The sequence below is a fragment of the Cyrtonyx montezumae genome, unplaced genomic scaffold (assembly GCF_038088225.1).
Source record: "Cyrtonyx montezumae isolate F1298 unplaced genomic scaffold, pur_monq_1.0 scaffold_20, whole genome shotgun sequence".
Taxonomy (NCBI): Eukaryota; Metazoa; Chordata; class Aves; order Galliformes; family Odontophoridae; genus Cyrtonyx; species Cyrtonyx montezumae.
In genome coordinates this window covers 9,037,657-9,052,556 of record NW_027071937.1, presented here as the reverse complement: position 1 = coordinate 9,052,556, position 14,900 = coordinate 9,037,657, and the positions used below count along the sequence as shown (strand labels likewise).

The 14,900-nt window shown below is 50.2% G+C and overlaps 1 protein-coding gene across 8 annotated transcripts in view; it reads right to left on the bottom strand.

Moving 5' to 3' along the window:
• Positions 1–14,900, bottom strand: part of ZNF618 (zinc finger protein 618) — a 153,894-nt gene that overhangs the window by 34,488 nt on the left and 104,506 nt on the right. For 7 of the 8 annotated variants that reach the window (XM_065737695.1, XM_065737692.1, XM_065737689.1 and 4 more), the window contains one exon: positions 11,453–11,491. The exons of the other annotated variant lie outside the window; for it this stretch is intronic. In XM_065737695.1, coding sequence (XP_065593767.1) covers positions 11,453–11,491 — 39 coding nt within the window. The remainder of the gene's footprint in view (positions 1–11,452; positions 11,492–14,900) is intronic. 8 annotated transcript variants of the gene reach the window in all.

Genomic DNA, 14,900 nt, shown 5'->3' with positions numbered 1-14,900 from the left:
CTAAAATGCAGCAGTCTTTCAAGCTCCCAGAGAACACAGCAAAGTATAAAAGGAAAAGAGGGCAGTCTGCACAGTACCCCAGCATTACCTGCCCTGCTCCACGATCCCATGGCACCTTTCCACCAGGAGGTTTGGGAATGGTGAGGGAAGCACTAATCCCCAGGATCTCTGCACTCCTGGCTCATCCCAGGAACCAAAGTTGCCCAAGCAGTTCATAAAGCCAGCAGCATCTCTGATCTGCCAGGGGAGGTAGCTGGATTTCTTTTAGCTAAGCCTGCTGCAATAGGTTTAGATGTCATCTCTAAGAGGCTGTGATGTTTCTTTTGGAGTGATGTCTCTATGACAATGAAGTGACAGTGCTGCTCTCCAGCCAAGGCCAGTGGGATGTGGACAGTCTGCAAGACACTGCTGCTTGGTTTTACACTCCTGAAAAGCCACAGGCAGATGGTGGAGTCCTGAAGCATCCTGCTGTTGGTGCATACAACGGGCTGGCGAGTGGCTGGCTGCGTAGGGTTACCTGAATATCACCTTTCCTGGGATGTCTGCTGACTGAAAGGATCAACAGCCAACTCCAGCACTCTCCACAGAGACCCACAGCCACCATGACTAAGCTGTCTGATGCAAAGCAATAGGAAAGACAGGCGTTTTCTGAGGTATGTGCTGCATGTCCACCACTGGAAACACCTTTCTGAGCTGTGTCCAACCCATGGATGAGCTGGGCAGTATCCCGAGAAGGAAGACCTAGTGTGCAGCCACTGCTTCCTTCAACAATGTTGGAGCAAAGCCATCTAGGACCTTCACTTGTTTCTGTGGCACTAAAACAGCTCTGAGAGAGACTGCTACCGCCTTTCAGAAACCAGATGGGCACCTGGAGGAACAGGAACACATTTATGGCTTCCTCAGCTTGCGGGATATTTCCCAGGCAGATTCAAGGCACTCTGCTCTGGTCCTTTGACCTCTTCAGGAGACCTCTCCTCGATACCAGTGGGGAGAGAGCACGTCAGCAGGCATCCAGCTCACCGCCTACAGCCCTCCATCCACTCCTCATTCCAGCACTGCAGTCAGGAGCTTTACACCTGGCATTTTACAGCCACGGAGAGAACTGCCAGTAAAATCAGTGGCAAGCTGCTGCAGAGCTCGACTCAAAGGTGTCTAATGGCAACAATTCCTTGGAAAGGGAGCAGGAATAAGCCCAAAGTCAGCAGCAACACCGCAAGGAGACTACAGTATCCCAAGTTATATTGGTAAGGATTAAATAATCATAAAATGCAGAAATTTGGAGACAATTCTTCACACACAAAAGCTCCTGAAGTTCCAGCTCCCAAGTTGGGGGTTAGGAAAAAAACCTTTCCCTGTGGGCTATTCCAAGATCACTTATTTCATGATCACTTCCTTCCTTCCCATGAATGTTTGGCTCTTGTCACTGCAGACATGTTGGCACACAGTGGCCTGACCTAGCATGGCACTTCCCATGCCTCTCAACAGCAGTCCTAAGTGACAAGCCAAGAAGGAGGCAGTCACAAAGCCACAGGCAGCCAGGCTTGGAATAACCAAGGAACGGTGCAGGCTGTGAGCTGTGGGCTGGCACAGGGCTCAGCAGCTGTGGGGCTGATTTCACCTCACAGTGCTTTTCAGGCTGCTTTCAAGTCGGTGGGCAGCAAATTCTCTGATTTCCATGATGCTTTATCCAAACCACACGTCACCTGAACGTACTGGCATGAAGGACGCTTCAATACAGTGCATCCAGGGCTGGATGTAATCCTTTCAGGTCCGGGAACCTGATGCCAGACTAGCAGGAAATCCTGTACAGTGTGGAATATCCCAAATCTGCTGCAGACAGACAGCCCCTTCTCTTCTCAACCTCCTGGGGAGGACGGGCATTGGGTCCTGCTCGCTGGACACACAGACAGAAAACACTTCCCAGGAGCTCCCTGGCTGCTGCACGTCACTGTGTTTCCTCTACACTTAAAAGTACACTGAAGTTGAATCAAAACAGATGGCAAGTATCAGCAACTTAAAGTGAAAATATTATGGCATTTTGCAGTTATACTCCAAATCAGCACTGCGAATGGGACGCGTGGATTCCATGCCACAAATGAGACACGCCAGAATTAACGCCAGCTGATGTCGTTTTGTGCTCACTGCATTCTGGTGTCAATTCAGGGCAGTGCCAGTTTTATTTTAACTCAGTGTAAGAGAAAGAACAGTAAAAAGAGAGCATTAACATCCTCCTACCAGAAACACAACAAGGATCAGCACCCATTCTGCACAGTGACAACAGACATACTTGTACACACCTCTTGCTGGTGCAATAATAAGCCTTCTTTTTACACTAACAAGGATGCAGAATCCCCCACTGTAAGTGAAAAAATTCAGTTCAGCCCACACTGTGGAGCTGTGCACAGGATACACTGAGGGCTGTTTTATTCTGAACTCTGAAATCAGAAGGTTCAGCTGACAGCATACACTGCTCGCCTGCTTCACACTGCTTGGATTAAGTGATGGACCATGAAGGGCTGCATAAAGGAAAACAAATCTCATTCTGACTTTTTTCCTACTCATTTGTCCTTGATTAGAAATGGGGATTCAGAGTTTCCAAAGTGGAAAGGAAAAGTGACAGTTAAGTGACCAGAAGAACAGATTCCAGCACCCTAATTCTTCTTCAAGAATAAAATGAAATTAAAATAAACTGGGAATGATACAGGAGAGAGGAAACTCTTCTCTCCACAACTGCCCAAGGTAATTTGGAGATCTAACCTTTATGCTTAGGTTGAAAGGAGAAAATCTTAAGAACGTAATCCTTGCACTGTTCTGCCTTTCCTGCTTATTAAGACCCTTACAAGTGAGAACCCTGAGCTGGGTTACTCAGCAGCACAGACTGCTGCTCCTCTTGGCTTACAATAGCTTGGGATAGTGTTTGATACGTTTCAAAGATACTTAAAGTAGATTTTTGTGTGCTATTCCGATATAACACTGTTGAAATGCTGTCATGCAGCTCAGCAGAGAAAGGGGCAGGCTGAAAGAATGTGGAGTAATTAATGACACTGCTGTCTGTATCTCTTTTCTGTTGCTAAATTTCAGCCCACAGTGGAAGATGGAAAGCGCATCACTTCCTGATGAACAGGGGAGGGATGTAACTCTATCTTCAGAAAAGCTCTCCTGGCATTTTCAGGACAAACTGATGGATGAATGGAACATGGGATTACTACAGTTCTTACCCTTTTTATTAGAATAAATATATTTTTTCCTTCAATTTTGTCGCCTAGGAATGGTGTAAGAGATTTGCTGCAAGCTTTTAACATCCAGATTTCTGTAAACATGGTTTATTTACTCAGAATCTGAGGAAGAGGGAGAAAATCTTTTTTTGTGTGTGTGAGATGGTGTGAAATTCACAGATCTATACAAAACCTGATACCTCCTTTCTAAAAACTTAGACTAAAACTATGCAGGAAGCAACTGGTCGTTCCCAGAGCCACAAAACCCCAGCACCTGCGGGAACACCACCACCTCCAGCACACGGTGCTCAGCACACACCACGTGGATGTAAGGGAAGGTACTCATGGAGACAACGTGAGGATGCGCGAGAAGAACCCCCAGTGTAACAGACTTAAATCAGAAGAGCGAGATGAAATTCTCTCTACTAAAAACCAGTGCCAGGAGCTGTGCCTCCACCACCAGACCTCCACAGAGATGCTGGTGATACGAAGGCACCACGTGAGAAGCAGCAATGAGAGAGACAGAGTGAAATGGGCTGACTGCACTGCAGCCAACCCGAGAGAGGGATGGGCTGGGGTCACCCCATGCCATTCCCACCATGCAGTACACTCAGAGAAAGAGATCACAGGAGCAAGACAAGAGTAAACTGTGCAAACTGGTGTGACAGAATTACGCTCGTGTGGAAGGCAGCGACTACAGCCCCCGAGAAGCACAGCCCGGGCCTCAGGCTCAGCCCTCACATCAGAGACTCAGTTCTTTATTATTTTCATAATGCCCTCCTCCTGCACAGAAATTTATCATTCTTGGTCTCAGACCGTCTGAAGATGAACGTATTCATCTACTCGTTAGGCAAATGGGAATCTAAAGAGACTTTACCTACTTAAAATGCAAACGCATTAAAAAATAAAATCCGTTTTTATAGCTTTCCCCAAGGAGCAGGAGTATTATTAAATAAGAACACTGGAAAAATTAATCAAAGTTGTAAATGACTAACTGCTGGCTCTGGCACGTGTATGTGGGTGTGCAAGCACACACTGCACTTAGGTCAGGCTTTGCTGGTGTGAGGCACTAGGAAGCCTTATCAAGCACTACAGTGACACTTCCAATTTTCACTCTGTTCACTGCAAAATTGTTAAAGGAAATCAAGAGCTAAAATATAGTTTAAGGAAACGTTAAGGTTGCAAATTTGCATATTTTAAACTAATGAAGACATGGTTCTTCCTCAACCTGAAACTAACAGCAGCACACCATTTACAAGTCCTCCCAGAATGCCGAGACCACCGTACGCTGCACCTGTACATGCTGCGGGCAGGGAAACCCTCACTCTGAACACATTAATTTAATGGGGTGAATTCACAACTTTTAAAATGTTTTTGCACATGTGAGGCATTAGCACAATGCCTCCCCAGCTAATGGCTGCAAGGTGCATTCCAGCCCACATCCTCGCTTCTAACCTTTCACTGCTTTTCTGAACAGATTCCCTTTCAGCCTCAACTTTCTCATGCTTAGTCAGAGTCCAGAGGGAAATCTGTTTTTTAAAAGATCAGACCAATCTTTTTTTTTTTTTCTTTTTTCATTTATTTAAAAATAAATGAATGATTTTTCTTCCACCAACTAAACAATGTCACACAGCAGACACACACTCACGGCCACTGCCCTGCACACAGGTGATGAGCTGAAAAGAGCCACAGGTGAGCCTGCAGCCTGCAGCACCCTCAGACAGGGAGGGGAGCTGGCACTGGCACAGTGCTGCAGGCAGTGCTACCCGCTGTGCCCAGCACCCAGCCAGAGCACCAGCACCAGCGGGATGCTGCTGGTGACATGACAGCCCATTCTCCAGCAGCTCAACCCCTGCCACCACCAACCTGATGAGGATCACAGACAGCTTCCAGGAGCCCAGGACCATCACAAACTAAAAGCTATCTTGCTACATTTTAGATGCACTGCTACATTTTAAGCACTTGATAAAAGAGGGTGAAAATCTTGCAACCAGAAATGGCTCCTACTTAGTTCTGCACTCGCCAAGATGAGCAGCAATGCAGGTGCTGCAGCACAAGGCTTGTGGGCAGGCAGCTCTGCTGTGCCTCCAGCCTGCTCCCTCCGGGCCCAGCTCTGACCCCAGGGGTGGTGACATCATTCAGGCAACGACCTCAAACCCAAGGGACACAGGGCTGCATCCCTCACTGCGTCCATCTGCAGCTGGAGCACTTCTTCTGATGCCCACCTTGGTCCCCATGCACTGCACAGGCACCTGACCTTAACAGCAGTTTTTAACCCTGTGTCACAACAGCAGATGCTGTACATCACCTCTTCCCTTGCTATTTCCACTGGTGTGCCACTCAATGCACGTGCAAAGCATGTCGACCAGCATTCCATCCCCAGGCTGTGCTGGCAGCACTGGCGGCCCTGGAGCTGAAACATTTCACCAAAGCAGGACGATTTCCATCAGTTTCTTGCTCTATAGGAGAGAAAAGTGAAGCCCATCCACTTCTCAATTTCTCATTAAGGGCCAGTTCTGAGCTGCAGAGATGCCGAAGCCTGAACTGGATCAAAAAAAAGCTTAACAACTCTCCTCGTTTCCAGCTGTGCTGTCTTTCCTGGAAGACAGAGCTCTGTTTTTCTCTCTGTAGGATATCAGCACCTGTGTAAGCCTTCCATAATAGAAACTTCATACCCCACAATGCAGTAAAGCAGCACGCTTTAACAAGAAAAGCAATTCATAATACATTAAAAAGTTGCTCTAAGCTGGGAACTTTGGCCTGAAATGTTTGCTAAATAGCATCACCTGCAAAACTGTTCAAAAAATTCTTTGCAAACAGGAAACATGGGCTGCAACACAACAGACAGGCAACAGGCACAAACTGAAAAGCCAGCTGTGTTACCTGGGGTCATGCTGGCATCCACAGGATTTGGCCCATGATTTTCAGCCTACGGGGCTGGACAGAGGATGCACAAACATGCTATGAAAGTTGTTTCCATTTCTGCTAGAATTTAAAGAACAAGAGCTGCCAGGCACACAATGGTTTGGGTTTACAGACAGGATCTGCACACTGCTCTCAGGCATCTCCTGCACAGTGGGGTCCACTGAGCTGCTCAGGAGTGAGCTGCAGGCAGCAGAAGCTTTCAAGAAGCAGTTCAAAACCCAGCTTAGCCTCTTTCCCAGCACTGCGTGCAAACAAAAGCTAAAGATGGAGACAGAAAGAACAGGGTTTGCCAGAAAATGACCATTTAAGTGGTCTTCAAACCTGCAGTAAGAGACATAGTGCCATAGTGATGAAGAGTAACACTGCCAGGAAGGAAAGCAATGCAACCACTGCAGCAGAGCTGTACAAGAGGGACTTCTTTCCCATGTTACTTTCTGGCACTTCACAGAGTACCTGGCTGGTGGCAGTGCCAGTGTCACGGAGCAGGCTGCATGCCTGGAGCACCACCTGCTTTTAAACTGCTACACCTTGGGCATCATGGTCCTCAAAAAAGAGGGAGAACAAACCACAGTTATCAGAAAGCTTGCTGGGACTCAGCCGAACTGATCAGCACGCTGCAGACAGAAGTCATGCTCTGCAAATCACCTTTTTTTTATTTTTTTTTCACTTTTCACAGCATTAAAAATTTCAAGAAAGGTACGACTCCACTCCATCAGTGTCACACCCTCCCTTTTCTTTTACACCTCCAGGGACACTTCATTCAAGGACATTTCACCACTCTGCACTGTGCCCCCTGTGCCAGTGCACTGCCACTCCTTCTGAGAATGCTTCCTAACACCCAACCTGAACTTCCCCTGGCACAATGTGAGGCCATCAGCTCTCGTCCTATCTCTGCTACCTGGGAGCAGAGCCTGACCCCACCTCACCACAACCTCCTTTCAGGAGCTGTGGAGAGCAATGAGGTCTCCCCTGAGCCTCCTCTTCTCCACGCTGACCCATCCCAGTTGCCCATCACACTTGTGCTCCAGACCCCTCACAGCTCCGCGTCTGTCTCTGCACACCCTCCAGGGCCTCCATGTCTGTACTGCAGTGAGGGGCCCAGCACTGAGCACAGCACTGAGGAGCGGCCCCATCAGTGCTGTACAGAGGGACGATGCTCTCCTGCTCCTGCTGGCTGCACTGCTGCTCACACAAGCCAGGATGTTGTTGGCATTCTTGTCCACCTGGGCACACTGCTGCCTCATGTTCTGCCCAATATCAGCTCAAACCCACAGAGCCTTTTCCTCTCTTCACCTTTCCACCACTCTGCCCCAGTCCTGTAGTGATGCCTGGAGTTGCTGTGATCTAAGTGTAGTACCCAGCACCTGATCCTGTTAAAGGTCAATCCATTAGCCTCAGTCCACTGACCAACCTGTCCAGATCCTTCTACAGGGCCTTCCTACTCTCACGCAGATCCACACTTCACCCCAATGTGGTGTAACCTGCACCCTTACTGAGAGTGCACTTGGTTCCCTCAGTCATCAATTATTAAGTTAAACAGGACAGGCCCCCAAACTGGCCCCTGAGGAGCACCACGTGTGACCTGCCACCAGCTGGATGTAACTCCATTCACCAGCATGCTCTGGGCTCGGCCATCCAGACACTTCTTTACCCAGCAAAGAGTACACCTGTCCAAGCCACAGAAGCAGCTTCTGCAGGAGAGTGCTGTGGGAGGCACAAAGGCTTCACTGAAGTCTAGGTAGACTGTGTCCACAGCCCTTCCCACATCCACCTGGTGGGTGACCCGGTCACAGGAGGAGATGAGGTTGGTCAGGCAGGACCTGCCTTTCCTGAGCTCATGTTGGCTGGGCATTATCCCCTGCCTGTCCTGCACATGCACACGCTACATGCTGCATGATCTGTGCTGTGACCTACCCCAATACCGAGGTCAGGCTGACAGCCTGCAGTTCCCTGGATCCTGCTTCCAGCCCTTCCTGTAGCTGAGTGTCACGCTGGCAAGTCTCCAGTCATCTGGGACTGCTGATAATTGATGGCTTAGTGATCACTAAGCAATCATTTAGCAATCACTGACCCAACAATGGTCACAGCCCTGCTCCTGTCCCTCAACTGTGACACGTGCATTGAAGGCAAACTGCAAAGCACCTGTCCACACCTGAGGTGATGCTGCCTGGTGCCATACTGCTGGCATCATCCCTGCTGGGAAGGGTTTGGGGACCCCTGCTTGCCACTGGTTTTATTTCGCTATCTCTCAGGTTGCCAAGAATTTCCCATGGTATGTGAGCAGCAGGGGGGAGACTGTTTTTACAAAGTTTCTAATTCCCTTAAACATGAACGGAATTTCCATGGAGGATGATGGTGCAGATGTAGCACAAACACCTTCTTCCCAAGGACTTGGAGAAGTCTGGAGCAAATAACACAGACGTGAAAACATCTCAGAAACGATTGCCAGACCCTTCCATGGGAACAGGCAGTCAAACTGGTCATCCCTGCCTAGGAAGAAATATCAAAGAAGGCTTTCTTTACAAAACCTCTCTCCTCCCTTCTTTGCTGTCAGTCAAATTTGGTGGCAGCTCTACAAGTTTCCTTATTAACACATCAGCACTGCGGGCTGTATTGTTTTCTCTCTCTACATGTAGGAATTCTGGTCTTGGACCTTGAGCCAAGGTCCAAAAAGAAGCTCCCCAAGTCATGCAACTGTGTCCCCAAGAGCACACGCTATCCTCAGTACCACAGATCTCTGTCAAGAATGGGTCCAATTAAGAAAAGTGAGTCCCAGAGAAAACCTTCAGACTAAAAACTCCAAAGGCTGCACATAACCAACAGCTTTTCCTCAAGGGAGTCTTCCCAGCTGGAAAGACCAAACACCAATATCTCCTCTTTAAGCAGCAAAATAACAACTGGCCTCAGCCGTGGCCCCGCTCACCCCATGGCTCCCATCTTCCCAAAGCATCCAGGCCAGCCCGGCCGGCAGCAGCCTGCTCCTCCTGCAGCCCTCCAGCCCCCTAACGTAACCCACCACCATCCAACAGGCCGAGCACTGCTCGCATTCAAACCCAGCACAGCAGGACGTGGATGGTGCTTCCCGAGAGCAAAGAGCTCTCAGTGCTCTTGGGGTATGTCAACGCAGCACGACAGAGCTCACTGCCACCACACCTGGGTGGGACCCGGCCACGTGCTGTGCTCCGCAGGCCTGAGACGTCTCCCCCCTGCCATGAGGATGCCTGAATCCAAACTCCTCAGGTGTCAGCTGTGGCTGGAACAGCTGCCTTAAAAAAATCACCAAGGAGAAAACTTGAACATCTATCAGAACCCCACAGTTCTGAACTACCCCACTATCACACCCCACTACCTGAACCACTGCCGAGGACTGCTGCTGGGAAAGGGAATCCTTCGCAATGTCAGTTTTGGATGGATGCAGTCTACACCCCAAAAGCACATGAGAACAAGACCTTGCCCTATCCAATAAATACTAAGAAATGTTAGAAAAAGACAGCAAACCTTGCTTATAGAGCCTAAGAATCCAGAAGTTGCCAACAAGACCGAAATAGCAAAGGAAGGTTTGAATAATACTGATGTCTGTAATAGAAAGGGTGCAAACAGCCAAACTGAGTTGCAGAGGAATAGCACTTGGAGCAGCAGGAAAAACAAAAATAGCAGGAAAGGAAAGATAAATAAAAAATTCCTAAAATATACGAGGAGCAAACGGAACAAGGAAACAAGAAGGCCACTGAGTCAAAGAGCCATGCAGAGGCAAGCAGGGAAGGCCAGGGATTGAATCCAGCTCCAGAGGAGCGGGCACAGGGAGGAAAGAAGACTGAACTATTTCATGGCAGCAGCAAGGAGAGGAAGAGGAAGGTGACTTCGTCAGGAAATTACAACCACCTGCAGTTAGGAACAGCAGAGCTGGCCGAGCAGTTTCACATTAAAGCTGGAAGACAGGCAACACACAGAAGCTCTTCCACAGAGGTGGGCAATGGCAGTGGACTGCCTGTCACCACTTCCTTGCTCTGGAAGCTTGTTCTTGCCCCCAGCTCTTCAGCTGGATGAGACTATTTTGAGAGAGGAATGAGTGTGGTTGCTCACAATGGGTCCTGTGCTGGGAACAGCAGGGGCTGTACTGTCCTGAGGAAAGGTGGAAAGCAGCCCCTGCCCCTCACTGCTCCACCTCTGCACCTACCAAGGCAGCTCCTCTGACACCTGCCCAGAGAGCAGCTTCTTGCTGCCCCCTCCCAGGGATTATTTCACACCTGTGACTTTCCATTCTCTACAGTTTCCTGACACACAGCCAGCAGCCACAACAGAGGAGGCAGATATTGGCCACATACAGCCTCCAACAGCTCCAATGGTGCGGGCTTTACCCACACAGCAGGGGTGCAACCCCTCACTGTCTTCACCTGCTTTACCCCCTGGTCCTCACTCTACCCTTTCTCAGCCAAAAACACACCCTTCACAGGCAAGAAGGCAAGAAGGTGATTTACGGAAAAAAAAACCCAACAAAAAAACAATGTACAAAGCCCAGGCAGAAATGATGCTGTAACACCCAAACATCATGTCCACGATGTACACAGCACTGTGCCAAAATCCAAAGCAAGTGAGCAGGAGATGAGCATGGAAAGGCTCAGGTAAGTGAAACACCAGCAGGCGGCACAGCAGCTCCTGAGCGCGAGACAACAGAGCCTGCGAAGGAGCTCCACCATCTGCCTGGAACTGCAGACCCCATTTCAGCGGGGGCCTGGGGCTGCACCGCGCGCTCCTGCCCCCACGGACAGGCAGCCCCACAGAGAAGCAGGCAGTGGTTTGATAAAGATGGCATTCCTTCTGCTCCTTACTATTTGCTAACTTGGTTTTTCATCCGGCCAGGGTCAGCTTGGTGCCTCCAGGTGTCCTCTGTACCCACTATCGCTGGTAACTTACCTTCCAAGGAAACCCGCAGCTCCCACCTGCCCCGACCATACGCACACCGGGGCTGCTGAGAGCTGCGGCCTCCAGCCCGACCTCACCAGGGTCCGCACCCGCGGCTGTAACCACTCATCTGAAAGCCTGCGAGGACGGGGACGGCACAGCCCGGAGCTGCGTGGCTGTTTGGGGGGGGGGGCCGAGCGCTGCGGCGGGTCCTGTCCCCGCAGCCCCCCCCCCACCCGCCACCGTGTCCGCGGCGCGGGGCGCCCCCTGCCGGCCGAACCCGGCGCCGCAGCTGCGGGAAGGGCCCGCGGGGCCCTCGGTCCCCGCCCCGGCTCCTTGCCGGCCCCTCGAGGGCACACGCCAGGCCCCGCTCCCCCCCCTTCCACGCACACGGCGCCGTGAGTACTTACTGCCTTGTGAGGCTCCTTCACCTGAGGCAGCTTCAGTGTCTGCAAAGAGAAAGAGCTGCACTTAGATCTGACAGCGGACTCTGCCCCGCGTCCGACGGCGCGCGGTCCGGTCGCTCTCCTCCTGCACGGGGCCGGGTTCGGAACGGGACGGCCGCGGCGGATGCCCGAACCCAGCGCCGCGCAGCAGGGAGCGGCGGCTGCCGCCTCCACGCGCGGACGGGTCCCGCAGGGCACCCCGCGCTCCGACACCCGCCCGTCCCGGGGCGGTGCTGCTCACGGAGCTGATGTGCCGAAGGCCGGCGAGAATCGCTCGTGCGCTTCATTCCTGGGCGAGCGCCGTCAGCCCACGAGAGCAAACGGTCAGCGCTGCTCACGGCTCGGCCGCCATGGGACGCGCACGGCCCGCGCTGCCGCCACCTCCCCCGGGACCGCGCCCTCTCCTGCCGCGCCATGCCCGTGGGGCCGCTCCATCCCGGCTGCTGGAGGCACATGCGAATGCACGGGAGAGAACGCTCCCCCCGCTCTAACGCGCAGCAAATCACGCTCAAGCCCTGAGCGAGCACAACGAGCAACACTGCGAGCTGGAAAACAAAACCCAGTGGTCATAAATGCTGAGATTTCCAAGCCATTTTGAAGTGTCTCATGTTCACCCTAAGGTGCACATACTGCATGTTATCTAATAACAGCTTTTCAAAATATTCTGTATGGCTCTTGGAATCGTGCTCACATTGCTCTGAAAACCACAGCTGCATTCTGAAATTTACAATTTGCAACCTTAAGTAACGAGCAGTTTGCATTTAATTTCCTTCTTGTTTCTTGCAAAGAAGAAAAACAAATGCCTTGCGTGTTTGTGGATCTGTACATTTCTTGCTGATGAACCTGCCTGATGAAATCACTGCTGTAGGCACTGGGATGAAGCGGAGTGCAATTAATTTGGCACAATTTCATAAACGGAGGGCCCAGATTAAAAAGCCTCAGTATCATATGCAAAACCTCACAGGTCCAACCCCTGCATTCTTCCACAGCTGCTACTTGTCCGAGTTACCACTGTCACTCTGGGGAACAGATAGCTGTGGCACAACGGAGTTCTGCAAGCACTGTCCCGGCGTTCACAGGCAGCAACATGAACAAACCACAAAAGACACATGGCATGCACGCACCAGGCTATTTCTGACATTTAAATAGCTTTTAAAAGTACTTCAGTTCAACATAACAGGAATCAAGCAGCACACAAAGGTTTAAGGAGCAGCTGTATCTGAGCTGCGTTAAGAAATGCTGTTACTCTTAGTCATAAGATCAAGTCCTCATGAATAAAATACAAGAAAAAAAAAAAAAAACTGAAAAATCCCCTACCAGCCCATTCTAAATCACCTCTGGGCTCAGACCAAGTAATTACAGCTTTAAACAAAAGAGCAATTTCTGAGAAAGCTGAAACACTGTGAGATCAGCAGGAACGCTGGAAAGCAAGAACGTTAACTCCTGTGTCGCAAGTAACTTCCAGTATCTCGTATTAAAATCTGCAGCAGAGCAGGAAACACGCAGGAAAAAATTGGGATGTGGCACAGAGGGCAGATGTCTGCCCCAAATATCCCACAGCTTTTCAGCAGCAGGGAGCTGTGCACGTGAAACCCAGAACAAAACCATCTCTACTCAAGATTAGAAATTTATGCGTTCTCAAATTCTCATCTCAAAATCGTTTCAGTCACAAAACTGCTCCAATTCAGGCTCCAAAAACATGTGCTCAGGAAAAATGCTCTTTTCCACTTTCACAGCTGGAACGAGACATCTTCCTTGTCATATTTTTGGAACTGAGCAGAAACCGCTCTCGTAAAATACCAGTGAAGCTCTGAGTTCTCAGATCATCCCAACGAACATCACCTTAAGACACCGACCACGCTCTGCAGCGATGCTGAGCCAAGCTGCAAAGAGCTGGTGGGAGGGAGGCAATGCAGCAACCGAATAATGTCACTAAATAGAAGGAAAAACAACCCGAGCAAAATCATCATTCAGCCCAGGAAAGCTGATCTGGAAAGGGAGAGCTTCCACCAGTTATTAGAGTGGAGGCGGTGTGTCCTGTGAGGGTTAGCCCCCTGCCTCGCTATTTTCCTTCATTTGCTTTCTGAAGAATTCACTGCTGGGTAAAACTTTTGCTTGTTTGGCCTCAGCCCAGAGGTTCTTAGATTTACTTTTTTTGAAGCCTCATAAAATAATTTCAGCCATTTCTGAGTTACCTAGAAGTGAAATAACTTTCCTGACTCAAAACATACCAATGTTTCGCTGCTCGCATTGCTCCAACTTGACCGAACTGCACGAAACAAAACTTTGGAGCTGACTAATTCCTGAAGAGACTCCAAACCTCCTAATGACTTGAAAAGCCCCACGCAGCTCAACAAACAGCACAGTACATTTCTCAGGCATGGCCTTCCCGTAGGCGAAGCCGCAGTGTTTGTCCCAGATGGTGCCTACCAGCACAGGCAGGATCTGCAGCTCCAGCTCTGCAGCAGGAGAGGAGCAGAGCAGCTCACAAAGGAGCCTTTCAGCTCGACAACGTCACTTCTTGGCTTTGTTTTTCATTTGTGCATTCGGGGAAGCGCAGGGTAAGGAACACAACCTTTCCGTTTCTTCCTAGGTTGCCCACTGTGAGGACGTCTCCTACCTACGTGTGTGACCTGGCACAAAGCTTCCCGCAGGGCTCCAACGCCTGCATCTGGGCTTTCAGAGCAAAGCAGAGTGGGAGCTCACCCCAGCAAGGCAGCACCTCCCCAACATGAGCTGCCCCCACCCGGGGCACTGCGAAGTGCCAGGACACCAACTGCCCCGAGTTCCTCCAGCCACGCTGAGCACCACGGGGAACACTCAATGAACTTCAAGAATGCCCACTTTCCCAATAAGAAACCCATTCCTGAAGGCAGACAATAATAGTAATAATAAAAAAAAAAAACAGCCTAAAGAAAGGAAGACACCTCCAGCACAACTTCTATTCCATGGAGATTCACAGGGGCACATATAAAAAAATCTAGGCGATTTCTCTTGCAAATGATTGCTATAATGAAGAACATAATTTCTACTCTTTAGAGCTGTTACCAGTGTGAGATTCCGAATGTGGAACTGAGCAGCTCAAAGGAGGCAAGGAATCTGGGTCTTGCAAAGCAAGGAGCTGATGAGTAAGGACAAGAAGGGAAAAGGTGAAAGACAGCAGCCACACACCCCCAGCTCCACTGCTACAGCTCCTACCTGGACAGCAGGCAGTGCCAAACTGAGCTCAGAAATAACCCGGTGCAGAGCAGGGACAATACAGGACCTTCACACCTCCCCTCTTGGGGACACAACTTGTGCCACTGTCTGCGGACAGCAGGACTGGCTACAGCAATGCCTTTTCATCTGTTCTGCCCCAAAGTAACTGTACTGATGAGGTCTGGACTTCTCTCCCATGACAAGAAGTAGGCAT